Genomic DNA, 14776 nt, shown 5'->3' with positions numbered 1-14776 from the left:
TTCGAGAGGCTGCAAGTTCGAAGTGGGTATATAGTGGCAAAAGCAGCACAGTGTCGATTGCACGGTCGCCGGGTTTTACGTTGTCATGATCCACCTCGCACGTCTCCCGCCCCTTCCCGATTTTGGTAACGATATCGAGTCCTCCTTTTGTTTGTTTGTTTGTTAATGCACTTAGAAAATGCGGAAATTTTCCTTGGAAACATAAAAGTGCTGGGGGAAATCTTAATTTTTTTTTTAAAGGTCCACCTCTTTCTCCAACACACACACACACACATATATGTGACATATTGTGATTCTTATTATTTATTCAATTAATAATACGCATCCCGCTCGCAAATTTTAAAAGCAATAAAGCATAATGTAGAATCAGAAAAAGAACGGCGTGCTCCGGCAATAGCTTTCTCCCTTTTCGTCCCTCGCGGGGCGCCGTAGCCGAGGCCCCTCCCATCTCCCTTTCCCCGACCTTCCTCTCCCGCCCTTACCAAGATGGCGGCGGCCACCGGCGACGAGGCCCCCGTGCGCCTCCGGCTGCTCTTCGACTACCCTCCCCCGGGGACGCCGGCCTGCGGGTTGTGCTGGCTGCTCCTGGAGCCCCGCCAGGTGCGCCTCGTCACCGACCTGAGCAGCCTCGTCCGGGACAAGTTCGGCTTCAGCCGCCGCGCCAAGCTCAGCCTCTTCCTCGACGGGGCGCTGCTGCCGCCCACCGAGAGCGCGAGGATCGTGCGGGACAACGACTCTCTCCGGTGGGGCTGAGAGTGGGGCTCGGGGGGGGGGGGAGGAGAAAGAGGTGGGGGGCCGGGGTGGAAGTGAGAGTCGTCCTCGCGCGCACCCCCGCCTCACTTTGGCTTATGTTTATGGGGTTCCCCGCCCCTTTGTTCTGGCAAAATACAGGATGGGACAATTGGGGGGTGGGAGGACTCCCCCCCCCCAATCTGGAGCTCAGCAGGTATTATTATTATTAATTTGTTTTATTTTATGATTGAGTTTATATACCGCTCTATACCCGGAGGTCTCATGGTAGTTCACAGAAAAGGTCATAACATATATAATCAGAATAAAAACAGCAACCCAGTAACAACAACCCCCCCCCCCATCCCGAAAAGAGACACATTTTAAAAGAGTATAAGATGTCAAACAGATTGACCAAAGGCCTGGTTAAAAAGGAACAATAGTGGCAAAATACATTCCAAGGTATGAACTGCAGGCTATACAGTCATGCGGGTTATTTCTGGGTTCGGCGATTCGCATATGCACAGAAGCGCCAAATCGCGCTGCGCACATGTGCAGACGCAACGCTTCATGTTGCGTTCTGCTCATGTTGCGAACAGAGCTCTGGAACGGATCCCGTTCGCAACCTGAGGTACCACTGTACTTGGCTGTTACAGATATCTTTTACACATACACACTATGCCATGTAGGGCCAAACTTGGCCCTCCAGAGGTTTTGGGACTACAACTCCCATCATCCCTAGCTAACAGGACCAGTGGTCAGGGATGATGGGAATTGTAGTCCACAAACAAGTTTGGCCATGCCTGCACTATGCATACTGTTGCTAGCTAAAAGTTGTTATTATTGTTTATTGAGTTTCTATACCACCCAATCCCCGGAGGTCTCAGGGCAGTTCACAGAAAAGATCACAACATATATCATCAGAATAAAAAGGGCAGCCCAATTTTTAAAAACCCCAGAAAAGAGCCACATTTTAAATGGATGTCAAACAGATTGACCAAAGGCCTGGTTAAAAAGGAACATTTTTGCCTGCCGTCTAAAGGTGTATAATGAAGGCGCCAGGTGAACTTCCCTGGGGAGAGCATTCCACAGATGGGGAGCCACTGCAGAGAAGTCTCCGTTCTCGTGTTCCCACCCTCTGGACCTCTCAAGGAGGAGGCACACGAAGGAGGGTCTGGGTGTGTTCATAAGGGTAGAGCTTGAGAGACTTCTTAATCTCAGGGTTGTGGATTCCATCCTCACATTGGGGGGGGGGAAGATTCCTACATTGCAGAGATGGATGGACTCGATGACCCTCGGGGGCCCCTTCCAACTCTGCCTTTCTGTGTGATTACAGTTTGTTGCAACCTAACAGGATGGCCCCCTCTGGAATTTGTCACGCATGTGTACGTGTGCACACTCATACATGTGAATCTGTAAATCTGTCTGTGCTTGGAGGCCCAGAGCATAACACACATGACCTTTCACATGCCATGCATTTGGAGAGGACCCCCAGCTTCACACACAGAGAGAAAGCCTGAAATATAGGACAAAACGATCAATACTGAACATAGCATTTTACATTGAAATACAGGGCAATCCTGTATTATACAGGACAGGTGGAGCAATCCTAAACGCCTCGCAGGGTAGCAGGGGTATTGAAACCCTTGATGTTCATGTTGCTTGAGATAGAACATAGGCAACTGTGTCAGCTGCAGGCTGGTACAGCAGAGAGACCTAGGCTCCCTTGTGCCCTCGGCAAGGAGCTGTATTGGCGACCCCGTCCCTTGTGCCCTTGGCAAGATGTATCAAGCAGTGGAGTCACCTGGGGAGTGTGTGGACAGGCAGGCTCCTAACCACTCCAAGCCAGAGTGAAGAGACTTGGTTTTTGCTCCCCCAACCCCTAGGTGTGTCCATGACTGGTTTGGGTTTCCAGTGCAGCCATGGCTGCCCCAGCCCCATTCTGCCATGTCTTGAGGCTACTGCTTGTAGGAATGTTGCTGGCATGCTGTTGTTGGGTGTAATAGCACCATCTATGTAGAGATGTGCTTTTGGAAACCATCCCCACCTCTGTAGCATGATGCAGGGTTATGGTTGCTCACCCTAATGCTATTTACTTTCACGGAAAATGTTTCCAGTGTGAAACACGCACTGCAAACAGGTTGTTCTACTGAAATCCCTAAGATTTCATGGCCAAGTGTAGGATTAAAGTTTGGCGCGAATGGATGTTTTTAGAGTAACAATGTATAAATGAAAACAAAAGAAAAAAGAAACAAAATTCCTTCCAGTAGCACCTTAGAGACCAACTAAGTTTATTCTTGGTATGAGTTTTCATGTGTATCTGAAGAAGTGTGCATGCACACGAAAGCTCATACCAAGAACAAACTTAGTTGGCCTCTAAGGTGCTACTGGAAGGATTTTATTTTTTATTTTGTTTTGACTATGACAGACCAACACGGCTACCTACCTGTAAATGTATACATGATGCCATGATCATGACAGAACTTTCTCTTGCATGATATCCCGACAGAGTCAAATTGGAGGAGGTTATCGGGGAAGACGACAATGATAAAATTGCCAACGGTTTTGGTAACCAATCAAAAAAACGAAGGAAACGACACCGGCAGAAGTTGGAAGTGAAAGATTCTGACAGCGAAGATGAAGGTCACAGAAAAAGAAAGAAGGGCAAATGGAACTGTGAGCGTCTTTCTTGTCAGGAAGAGAGCGCAGCAAACATTCAGGACCCGAAGGCCCTTAAGAAAAGGAAAAACGCGATCGGAAGATCCTCTACCGCAGACAGTGGGAGCGATGATAGCACTTGCCATTCCAAGAAGCTTAAAAAAAAGGTTGACCGGGAAAAAGAGCAGGGGGCAGTGAGAGATAAAAAGAAAAGGAGAAAAGAAAAAGCCATAGAAATAAATAACATTTCACAAAAGACCAACAAGACTTTTTCTTTGAGCCCCAGCCAAAAAAGTGCAGCGAAAACCCCAGTGGCACAGTCCGGCACAAAGAAATGTGAAACCTCAAGCGACTCTTCCACTTCATCGAGCGAGAGTGACCACAATATAGCAGATGCAAAACGAAAACACTCAAATCAAACTAAGGTGGCATCGCAGCCCGTAAACAAACCACAACTGGCTTCTTCTGTGAAATCTGCTGGTAAAGTTGCCACTAAACAGAGAGGCAGCAATCCTCCTAAGGCAGCATGTAGTAAAAAAGCCAAGAGTCCGTCCTCAAGTTCAGATTCAGATTCTACTTCAGGAGAGCAGGAGGAGCAGAAGAGCAACAACTTGAAAAGTAAGCAGCCGTACAATAGCCAAGGAACTGCGGGAGGCTCGGCTTCAAGAAGCAAACCCAAAAGCTCCTCTTCAGAATCTGATAGCTCAGACTCGGAGGCCTGTACTGCTAAGAAACCCAAGACAAATCCTGCAGTCGTTCAGACGTTGGGAGGGAATGGCGGCAAACAGCTGCCAGCTGTCACTTGTGGACCAGAAATAAGTCCCAGCGACAGCAGAAGGGGTCGTGGCAGAGGAGAAAACCCCTTTTGGAGAGGGCCTAGGGTTCGTGGATGTCGTGGGATGATCAGGGGCCGGGGAAGAGGAAGGGGAGAGAATGCTAACTTCTTCCACAATTACAACGGTGAGCAGCAAAAGCAGCAACAGTTGCACGAAGTAGCAACAAACTCTTCAGTTATTATACAGGTGAGTCTGCTGGCGACTGCCTGCTTTTGTCTCCATGACATGTGATATACTTCTCGATGGAACACTGTTTGATAACTCACAAAATTAAAAGAAACAAGCTTGTTACTGTTAGTGTGATTGTGGTGATCCTGCCTACAGCCTAAATTACATACAAAATAATAGCCCACAAATTGAGCAGTGTGGGTTAAGAAATCCAGTGCTGCCATTCTGCTTGCAGAAAGGGTTTAGCTTAAGAGAAAGGGATATGGTTTTTCGCTGATTTTCTACTGCATTCCCCTGGAAATCTGTTCCAGGGAGTTGAGGTGCTTTTCAGGACAGCATGGGAGGAAGTGCTGGGGGAAGGGGGAATTGAAAAAAGGGAAATAAAATAATAATAATAATAATAATAATAATAATTATTATTATTATTATTATTATTATTATTATTATTATTATTATTATTATTTACCATTCACCATAAGGTCCCTGGTAAAGCAATTTGAAATCAGAAGAATAGAGTGGACCTAAATGTGTACCTTGGGTGTCAAAAACCAAGATGAAGAGGTGTATGAAAATCATAAAGTGACGGTAAAATGCACATCCGTGGGAAGGGAATTCCACAACTTAGGGGCTGCCACAGATAGTGCCTTCTCCCAGATCTCCCCCCAAAACTTCTGAGGGCAGTGGCTTCCCCCCTGCTGATCTTAAGACCTGAAGGTTATAGAGAAAGAAAACATTTTTCAGATGTTAGCAGACACTTCCACAGCCTCAGAAGAATTTCAGCAATTGGAACAGCAGCACTGGGTTTCACATTTTGTCTCCTGCAGAGGAAATATAGATAACCTCTGAAACTTGACGAGCAGGACATGAAGGTGGTGGCTTTCCATCCCTGGTTATTCCCAGTATCAGGAACCCAGAGGTAGAGTGCATCTGCATGTGGAAGTTCTCTCTTTGCCTCTGGTTTTTCCTGCAAATTTTTTCTGCTTTCTTTTGCCCTCTATATCACATTAATGCTCTTTACAGGGTTTGATTGTGGATGATAATGTATTTAATCATTGTTTCACAGAATCCACCAGAAGCTCCAAAGAAGGACTACAGCATATTGCCTCTGTTAGCTGCTCCTCCACAAGTAGGAGAGAAAATTGCCTTTAAGGTATGAAATCTCAAAACACTTTAGTTCCTCGCTTCTTGCTTAAATAATTTTTATCCTGCTCTTTGGTCATCTTGCAGCTGTATGGAGGGAAGACACTAGTAACATTGACAGGAATTTGAGGGCTGGAGTCAGACTTCTTATGGCGAGTGTGTTAGCATATTCTGTTGGGTGAGATAGACTAAAAAATACACACTTGTAGTGTTAACTTAGTTCTGGCATGAAGCCTTTAACCTGTCAAGCATATATTTTAGGTGGCTGTGATACTTGAAAGACCATATTCTCGCCTATTTACTTATATACTTGGGTGGATTAAATTGTTTCTTGCACTCTGTCAAGCTTGTTGGAAAAAAGGAGTGCAGAACATAATAAAGACTGCAAACAGAAGTCCGAGAAGATTGCACAAAAACTCAGGTAAATTACTTTAATAAAAAAATGTGTGTTTAAACTGGAAATACAAACACTAGGAAGATAGCGACTGGCTAAAAGGAAATGAAACTTCATCTCTCTAACAGTTATTAAATGGAGAGTAGCCACCATTGTTGAGGAAGTTGGTGCTTTCAACATAATTTCTCCTTCAGACTCAATCGGATAATGATGATAATAATAATAATAATAATAATAATAATAATAATAATAATAATAATAATAATAATAATACTATTTCTACCCTGCCCATCTGGCTGGGTTTCCTCAGCCATTCTGAGCTGCTCACAACAGAATATTATTATTATTATTATTATTATTAATAATAATAATGAAAAAGCGATAAAACATCAAACATTAAAAACTTCCCTAAACAGGGCTGTCTTCAGATGTCTTCTAAAAGTCAGATACATATATTCGGGCGTATAAGGCTACTTTTTAATCCAGGAAAATCTTATCAACAGTCGGGGGTCGTCTTATACTCCGGGTGGAGAATCTGCGGTCGAGTATATCTCAAACTATATTTTAACTGGAAAAGTTGGGGGTCGTCTTATACGCCGGAAAATACGGTAGTTTATTTCCTTGACATCTGATGAGAGGGTGTTCCACAGGCGCCACTACTGAGAAGGCCTTCTGCTTGGTTCCCTGTAACCTCACATCTCGCAGGGAGGGAACCGCCAGAAGGCCCTCGGAGCTGGACCTCAGTGTCCGGGCTGAGCGATGGGGGTGGAGACGCTCCTTCAGGTATACTGGGCCAAGGCTGTTTAGGGATTTAAAGGTCAGCACCAACACTTTGAATTGTGCTCAGAGACGTTCTGGGAGCCAATGTAGGTCTTTCAGGACCGGTGTTATGTGTCTCGGCGGCCACTCAATAGATGCATCAATTGGTTGGTTCCTGTAAGGACCGGTAGGGCAGCAACTCTATCAGAGATGTTACTAGAGAAGGAGAGTCAGGTGGAGACATCATCTTCATCCATGAACAGGCACATCCTAAGTTGAAACCAATCAGAGCTGTCTTACGTGGAGTCACGCTACATGTCCGCCCAGCCCGCTATTGTTTGCTCTGGTTATTGCCCACAGTTCTAGACTTGAGGAAGAAGCTTCTCCAGCCTTGCAACTTTGAAATGCTAGGGATTGAACCTGGGACTTGATTACTTGCAAATATGGACCAGAGTTCCTATTATTCTGACATCTATATCATTGGGTCTTATTCCCAGGTAAATGGAGTTCAGATTGCAGCCTTATTTGGATGATGTCATCTCTTGGAATTAGCAGCTTGTCTCATGTTTACTGTTTGATTTTCTTTTAACAGCTTTTGGAGCTAACTGAAAATTACACTCCTGAAGTATCTGATTATAAGGTATTGAGACTGACTACTGTTCATTGTGTTTTGATTTTAAAAAATCAAGCTAGATTGCATCTTGGCCTTTTAATATTGCCATTTCTCATTGCTTATTCTAATAATGGTTAGGAACACAAGACACATCAGAAGGTTGCGTAGTTCAAATTTGGATTTCACCAAGCTCTTAGAATCATAGAGCGGAAGGGAACAATCCCAAGAAAATCCACTACATAGCTTGTGGGGGGAAGAGAGAAATGTGCTCTGCTAATTTATTGCCAGTGGGGGAGCCTTCATCTCCTGGATTGAGGTTCTGTTTTGTGTGGCTTAATAAAATAAATGAACATTCCACAAACTGTGTCTGTACAGTTTTACCTTGGTTTTGGAACAGCTTAGTTCTCGAACATTTTGGCTCCCGAACGCCGCTAACCTGGAAGTGAGTGTTCCGGTTTGCGAACTATTTTGGGAAGCCGTACGTCTGGCAGGGCTTCTGATTGGCTGCAGGAGCTTCCTGCAGCCAATCAGAAGCCGCGCTTTGGTTTCCAAAAGTTTTGGAAGTCGAATGGACTTGCAGAATGGATTCCGTTCGACTTCCAAGGTACAACTGTATACATTTATTAAGAATTTACCAGTATGTAGGCTGAGGAACCCAGGTGGCCTGAGGGACCCAGGTGGCGCTTTGGGTTAAACCACAGAGTCTAGGGCTTGCTGATCAGAAGGTTGGCGGTTCGAATCCCTGCGACAGGGTGAGCTCCCGTTGCTCGGTCCCTGCTCCTGCCAACCTAGCAGTTCGGAAGCACGTCAAAGTGCAAGTAGATAAATAGGTACCGCTCCGGCAGGAAGGTAAACGGCGTTTCCATGCGCTGCTCTGGTTCGCCAGAAGCGGCTTGTCATGCTGGCCACATGACCCGGAAGCTGCACGCCGGCTCCCTCGGCCAGTAACACGAGATGGAAAGAATCCAGATTATTTGTTTCATTTATATATCACCTGTTCCTCCATGGAGCTCAACATTGCACATGGTTCTCGCCTCCCCATTTTATCCTCACAGCAACCTTGTGACGTAGGATAGTCTGGAAGACGGTGACTGTCCCAAGGTCACCCAGGGAGCTCCATGGCTTAGTGGGGATTCAAGCCCTGGTTTCCCAGGTCATAGGCCAACACTCTATAACCATTGTACCATGCAGTCTCATAGTGCATACCAGGGTTTCCCAAACTTAGGTCTCCAGCTGTTTTTAGATTACAGTTTCCATCATCCCTTGGCCACTGGTCTTGCTAACTCGGGGTGATGGGAGTTGTAGTCCAAAAACAGCTGGAGACCCAGGTTTGAGAAACCCTGGTGTATAGCAAGAAGCCTGTGCAGGTGGGTATTCCCTTACTCTGCACCTGTTGGGGTGGGGCATGCTCTAGAATGACCCCATTTTCTTGACAGGGAGCAGTTTCTTCCATAAGAATTTGAAGCTGCTTCTGTGCTTATCCTGGCTTCCGATTCAAGGCTTGAGTGTGAACTTGTTAATTCACACATGCACATACTGCATTCCTTTGTGGGGATCCCTGCCTATGAAGGTTAAACCACCCAAGATTAAAGGAGAAAAATCTGTCTTTGCCCTTGCTACAGCAGTGTCTTTTAAGTGCTTTTAAGGTTATTTTCCCCCGTAGGAACAAATGGTACTAATTCACTGTATATGTGAAAGAGAAAGGCACATCAGGCATGGGCTAATGCTGCTGTATCTCTGCTGAGCCTGCTACTGAGGATCAAGCCTGCTCTTATCTTTAGCCCCATCCATGAGTTCTGTTCCTGGGCCACCCTTGAGTGTGACGGAACATTCAGAACTGACTTGTGTATATAATGGCATTCTAATGACTTATGCCGATCTATTGCAATTTGTACAGGATTTAAACTTGGGACAGATGACATTTGTCCATTTACTCTTGACCTGGAATAAACACCGTTTTTCCTCCTTTATTTTTCTTTTCTTTTCCAGGAAGGAAAAATTGTCAGTTGGAATCCTGCTAACAAACAGCTAGAACTTGAGATTCTTTCTTTCTCGTCAGGTAAGAGATACGCAACTGCAGAGTTGAATGTGAATATGGGTTGTATTCAAGCAAGTTCTGCTTGGAGTAAACCCACTGAAATTAATGGTAGCTCAGTTGGTTAGCGTGTGGTGCTGATAACGCCAAGGTTGGAGGTTCGATCCCCGTATGAGACAGGTGCATATTCCTGCATTGCCGGGGGGGTTGGACTAGATGATCCTTGGGGTCCCTTCCAACTCTACAATTCTATGATTCTATGACCCGAGTTAGTCATGTTCATTCATTTCAGTGGTTCTGCTTTCACAACTAACATTGGCTACAACCCAGTATATTTTCTCATATGAAAGGCAACAACTTCTCTTTTAAAGTTGACTTTCCTTTACTCATTGTACATCATTCTGCTTTAACTGCACGTTACAGTGCGATTGTTAATGCATCAGAAATAAGTCCCACTGTGTTAAACGGGACTTAACTCCCAGGAAAGTGGTTATAGGATTGCAGCCACAATTATATAACCACCCTTGCAACTTCCATTCACATTCTGAGTACCTCCAAACCTTTGTGCGAATGTTCTAATTGTGTTTGTTGTGGTTTTTGTTTCTTCTTCAAGTTTCAAAAGAGCCAGGGAAGTTTGATCTGGTTTACCAGTCTGCAGATGGAGCCGAAAGAATAGAATATGCTGTATCTCATGATAGGAAGGTATGTAATTTCCTGAAATTACTTTTCAGTAGCCTCCTTTAAAACTCTTCCGATGACCTTTTATCTCTTACCATGTTCGTAGGGCACATTCCATTCTCTACTCAATTGCAGTGTCTCTGTGCGTGGAGGATTCTCAACCCTTTGCACTGCAAGTTACTTGCCGTATAGGACAGGCTAGAGGAGAGAGGAGAGGTGTCCCAGACTGTCCCCCAACTGCCTGTAATACTGCATTTGTATGTGCCAAGGTGTGTTTGGAGGAGACATGAGGGAACAGAGCTCTGTTGAGCCCTGCTGGAATTCTTTGTGCTGGAGGGTTTTTCATCTACATTGGAAGTGTATTGTCCTTATAGTGTGTTCAAAGGGCAATATCCAAATAATTTGGGGCAGTGTTCGACTAGCTAGTCCTGTTAGTGCAAAGATTACTTTGCAAGGAGACTTTCCTGTGCCCTCTCCAAATCTGCTCTGGAAGGTTGGGGGAACCCTTGCAACATATTTAGGGGAGGAGAAGGGAAAACATGATGTTGCACAAGGAGAAATCCTCGCACTTTCGGAACAGTTGTATTTGTGCTGTGTTGAATGCAAGCCTCATACTCAAAGCGGACCAAATGAAACCAGTGCATTGGTTTCACTGGTTCTATTGCTGATTAAGACACTAAATACCACACCAAGAAAATAATTGGCCCCAATGCAAATTCTTTCTCTAGTTCCCTATTTTTAGTATTTATAGAAGTCCGCATTGTTTCAAATGTCGTGTACAAATGAAATACTGCTTCATCAAGGCAAGTATACTGAAGTGCTGGCACTTTGCCTGCTGTTTTAACGTTGAGCATGCAATCATTTTGCCATTATTGCGATAGGGAAGAAGCCTAGGTGACCTTTGGGTTTAACACACTCCTCATCCAACGTGGCAACAGGGATGAGATTGGAAGCTTTTGCTTCTGCTTTTAATTAACTGCAGCTTTATGTGTCACTTAGCCCTGACAATCTGCCCCCCCCCAATTATTGTTTGCTTGAAACAAGGCAACTTCAAACCAAGGTACACGAAGCTGGCTTGTTTCATTAAGTCATAGAGATTAACCACAGGTTGACTGAAATAAGAAGTGAAGGCTTCTGATGATCTGATGGTCACACGCCATGGGAAGTGGGAGGATGCTTCAGGCTTGCTTAAACTCATTCCTGCCATGTTTATCATGATGTCATGATGCCTGAATGCAGCCAGGGAGAGAAACAGATTCAGCCTCGAAGCTATCTGTCAGGGAACTGTCCCCGGCTCAGCGCAGGGTGGTGGAAGGGCTCTCGGGATGCTACAGAGAGCCTCAGCCCCACCTGACCAGCAGCACCTCCTCGTCCAGCGGAGGGAGCAGCGAGGTCTCCAGTGGGGAGGGGCAGGCAGCTCGGGAGCTGGAGAGCCGAGGCTCTGGGGATGTTGGAGAGACCCTGCACTCCTCTCGCTCAGCGGGCAAGGAGGGAGACACGCTATTTCCGTTGCCCCAAGTACGCAGAGGGGTGAAACGAAAAGAGGGGAGGCGGAGATTTCGTATACCGAAACTCTTATGTTGGCGTCAGAACCGGAAGGGGCCACTCCCGGATTCTGCAGACGGTTGATACAGACATGGATTTTTAGCTCTGCACTGTACATAGTATGCACAATAAAACTACTAAAGAAACGGCTGGAGTTTTGCCTGGTTTCTCATGAGCAACCATCCAAGGACCTTACACTATCAGACATAGGTCTTGTTCAGTAATTTGTCTCTTGGGCAAGTGTGTGTTAAAATTGATTTTATTATACAAAAATAGTTTAATCACATTAAATTTATTTAAAAGGATTAATGCTGGTGAAATGGCATGTATCTGATCTGTTCATGTTGAGTCTTACATGCATTTCCTCCCCCCCCCCCTTTAGATAACTGAAAGTTGGGATGCGTTGATTGAGCCCAGACTAATAGTTGACCCTCCGAATAACGAATCAGGCACTGGAAATGGAAATCCCTAGGCTGTGAACTTACTTATCTGTAAATAGTCTGTGAAATGCTGTCCTTCTGTTTCTGAAGATAGTGTATGCATATTGCTGTGTTTTTTTTCTAAAAAAATAAAGGATTTCAAAAACTGAAATGAGGTTTAAGAAAAGTTTGTGCCATGGTTGAGGTGCTTGTTCTGAGATGTTTACATTAAGAGCTTGCTTGTGTTTTCATAGGGCTATGGGGTCTGTTTTCAGTGGAGCAACTTGATCTGCTCCCTGCCCCCTCCATTAAAGAAAAGAATAGGGAGGTCAACATTTCATTGGGAGTCTCTCCCATGGGTCAGATAAAAGGGTGAGGAAAGCAGGTCTTGCAAAAGAAACATCAAAACTTGAAAAAGAATTGATACAAAGTAAAGGTAGATTATATCTCACAGGTATATGATCTTCTATTAGAATGGGAGGTAAAGGAAGAACAAGTGGAAGCGGTAATGGTGAGATGGGCACAAGACCTGGGTTATAATATTTACATGGAACAATGGGAAAAACTATGGCGGGAAGACATAAAATTTACAGCCTGTTATAATCTCAGGGAAAACATAATGAAAATGATGTACAGATGGCACCAAACCCCAGAAAAACTTGCTAAAATGTATAAAAATAGATCATCTATATGCTGGAGATGTAACACACAAATTGGGTCTTACTTGCATATGTGGTGGAGTTGTACAGACATCTGTGTATTTTGGAAGAATATATATGAAGAACTTAAAAAAAATTATTTAAATTTACATTTAAAAAAGGCCAGAAATATTTCTATTAAGCATATTGCCAAAAGAAATAGGGAAATCGAAAAGAACATTGTTCATGTATGGGATAACGGCAGCCAGAATTTTAGTAGCAAGAAATTGGAAAAATACAACAATACCTAACATGGCAGAATGGCAAATCCTAATGGTAGAATACCTGCAGCTAGCAAAGGCGACAGGAAGGATAAGAGGCCAAACAAAACAAACATTCTATAAGGAATGGAGAATTTTTAAAGAATACTTAAAAAACTATGGTATAAAAGGAAACCTCTTGGCAGAACTAGACTGACCCTTGTATAAATATAAATTCTTAGGGATCTATAAAGAAACTAAATAAGAAATATCTAACTGTGCGGTATAAGGTAATAAATAAAGTACAGTGAGACTAATTAGAAGTCATTTTTAATTTATCTCTTCACAAGTTTTATAATTATTTGCACTGTTGGGTATATAAATGACGTTTGTTATATTAACTTTGCTGTTTTTGATATTGCTTGTTTTATTGTTTGTATGCTTGTTCGTTTATTTCTTTTTCTTTATATAAATGTATTTATTTTAAAACAATAAAGATATATTATAAAAGGGGGGTGAGGAAACGACAACTGTAAGATTAGGTAATAAATTGCATTGTGAAAGCATGCAAAACATACTTCCTGCAACCTAGCTGCCCAAGATGGGTGTAAAAGCTCACAAATGGTCTGCAAGGGCTTCCTCATTCACAGAGGGAAAGGTTGGCTTTTAGCAAGCTAATCTGTACATGCAGTAAAGGACGCAGGAGGCACTGCAGTCTAAATCTCTTGGGCTTGCCGATCAGGTCGGCAGTTCGAATCCCCACAACAGAGTGAGCTCCTGTTGCTCTGTCCCAGCTCCTGCCAACCTAGCAGTTCGAAAGCACACCATTGCAAGTAGATAAATAGGTACCGCTGTGGTGGGAAGATGAACAGCGTTTCCATGCACTCTGGCTTCCATTGCACCAGAAGCGGTTTAGTCATGCTGGCACATGACCCAGAAAGTGTCTGTGGACAAACACCGGCTCCCTTGGCCTGAAAGTGAGATGAGCACCGCAACCCCATAGTCACCTTTGACTGGACTTCACCATCCAGGGTTCCTTTACCTTTTTACATTTTACATGCAGCAAACAGCCTCACCGAACAAAATTCAGAAATGTGCTTTTCACATAGGTGTACCTTACACAGGTGTGAGGGAGGGGAGGCATTGTGGATGTGACTGCATACCGAGCACTTGACTCGCTTTGGTTATGCATTTAGCACACTGCAAAAATTATGTAAGCGATACAGCTTCCCACGTTCTTACTGCTCATTGTTTGCAATGTCATGGATCACGTCCAGCTGAACTTCCCAAGAGCACAAGCCGAACTTGCCAGCAAACAGCACAAGCTGGCGCAGCATCACGAAACCTGCTGCGGTGTGCTGAGTCATGAAAGTGTGTGCGTGGCAAACCCTACCTCGGGGCTAGGGTTCACCGTTGTTCAAACACTCGGACAGATCGTAATATTAGAAAATGCCTCTAAGCTTGTGGGGAGTGTGCTTTGTGGCGGAATAATGCCTGGTTCATCATGGGTTAACCTATCACTCCCGTGTTAGGTAGGTGTTCCCTGGGAGGCGGAGCTAGTTGGCATTCTAAAAGGAGGGGGAACAACCTTGAAAGGCAGTTGGGGGTTTGGCAGTTGGGTGTGGAGGTTTAGAAAGAGAAACTGCGAGGTTAGGCTTTGGGGAATGGGAGGAAAGGTCATTACCATTGCTAAAGGGATGCAGGAAATATTATAACTAAGCTGAATTACATGAGAAGAAGATTTGTATAAGTAATGACCCGAGACATCCATGTTTTCAAGTTACCTAATAAAGTTAAAAGTGCTTAAACGTTCGCTGACTGTGGCAGCGTATCAGTACCTTAAGAGGTGTGACTAAGAGGAGAGAACAAAGCTTTCCTGTGGAAGAGGAAACTGTTTGCTTATT

At 44.4% G+C, this 14776-nt stretch overlaps 1 protein-coding gene across 1 annotated transcript; it reads left to right on the top strand.

Annotated features, from left to right (window-relative positions):
* Window positions 1–471: 471 nt before the first annotated feature.
* COIL (coilin) lies at window positions 472–12145 on the top strand. The gene is made up of 7 exons (XM_033138741.1): window positions 472–743; window positions 3239–4409; window positions 5455–5541; window positions 7277–7324; window positions 9287–9356; window positions 9946–10034; window positions 11938–12145. The coding sequence occupies exons 1-7, from the start codon at window positions 487–489 to the stop codon at window positions 12025–12027; spliced, it is 1812 nt and encodes a 603-aa protein (XP_032994632.1). The 5' UTR covers window positions 472–486; the 3' UTR covers window positions 12028–12145.
* The last annotated feature ends 2631 nt before the right edge of the window (window positions 12146–14776 follow it).

Source organism: Lacerta agilis, chromosome 2, assembly GCF_009819535.1.
Source record: "Lacerta agilis isolate rLacAgi1 chromosome 2, rLacAgi1.pri, whole genome shotgun sequence".
Lineage (NCBI taxonomy): Eukaryota > Metazoa > Chordata > Lepidosauria > Squamata > Lacertidae > Lacerta > Lacerta agilis.
The sequence above is the reverse complement of the archived record's forward strand: the minus strand, read 5'-3'. Positions and strand labels throughout refer to the sequence as shown.

What these genes read in the sequence shown, in the direction of transcription:
- COIL (XM_033138741.1), top strand. Translation starts at nt 487, where the DNA reads ATGGCGGCGGCCACCGGCGACGAGGCCCCCGTGCGCCTCCGGCTGCTC. An exon ending in CGGGACAACGACTCTCTCCG is followed by an intron (nt 744 to 3,238) that starts GTGGGGCTGAGA and finishes ATATCCCGACAG; the next exon opens with AGTCAAATTGGAGGAGGTTA. An exon ending in ACTCTTCAGTTATTATACAG is followed by an intron (nt 4,410 to 5,454) that starts GTGAGTCTGCTG and finishes ATTGTTTCACAG; the next exon opens with AATCCACCAGAAGCTCCAAA.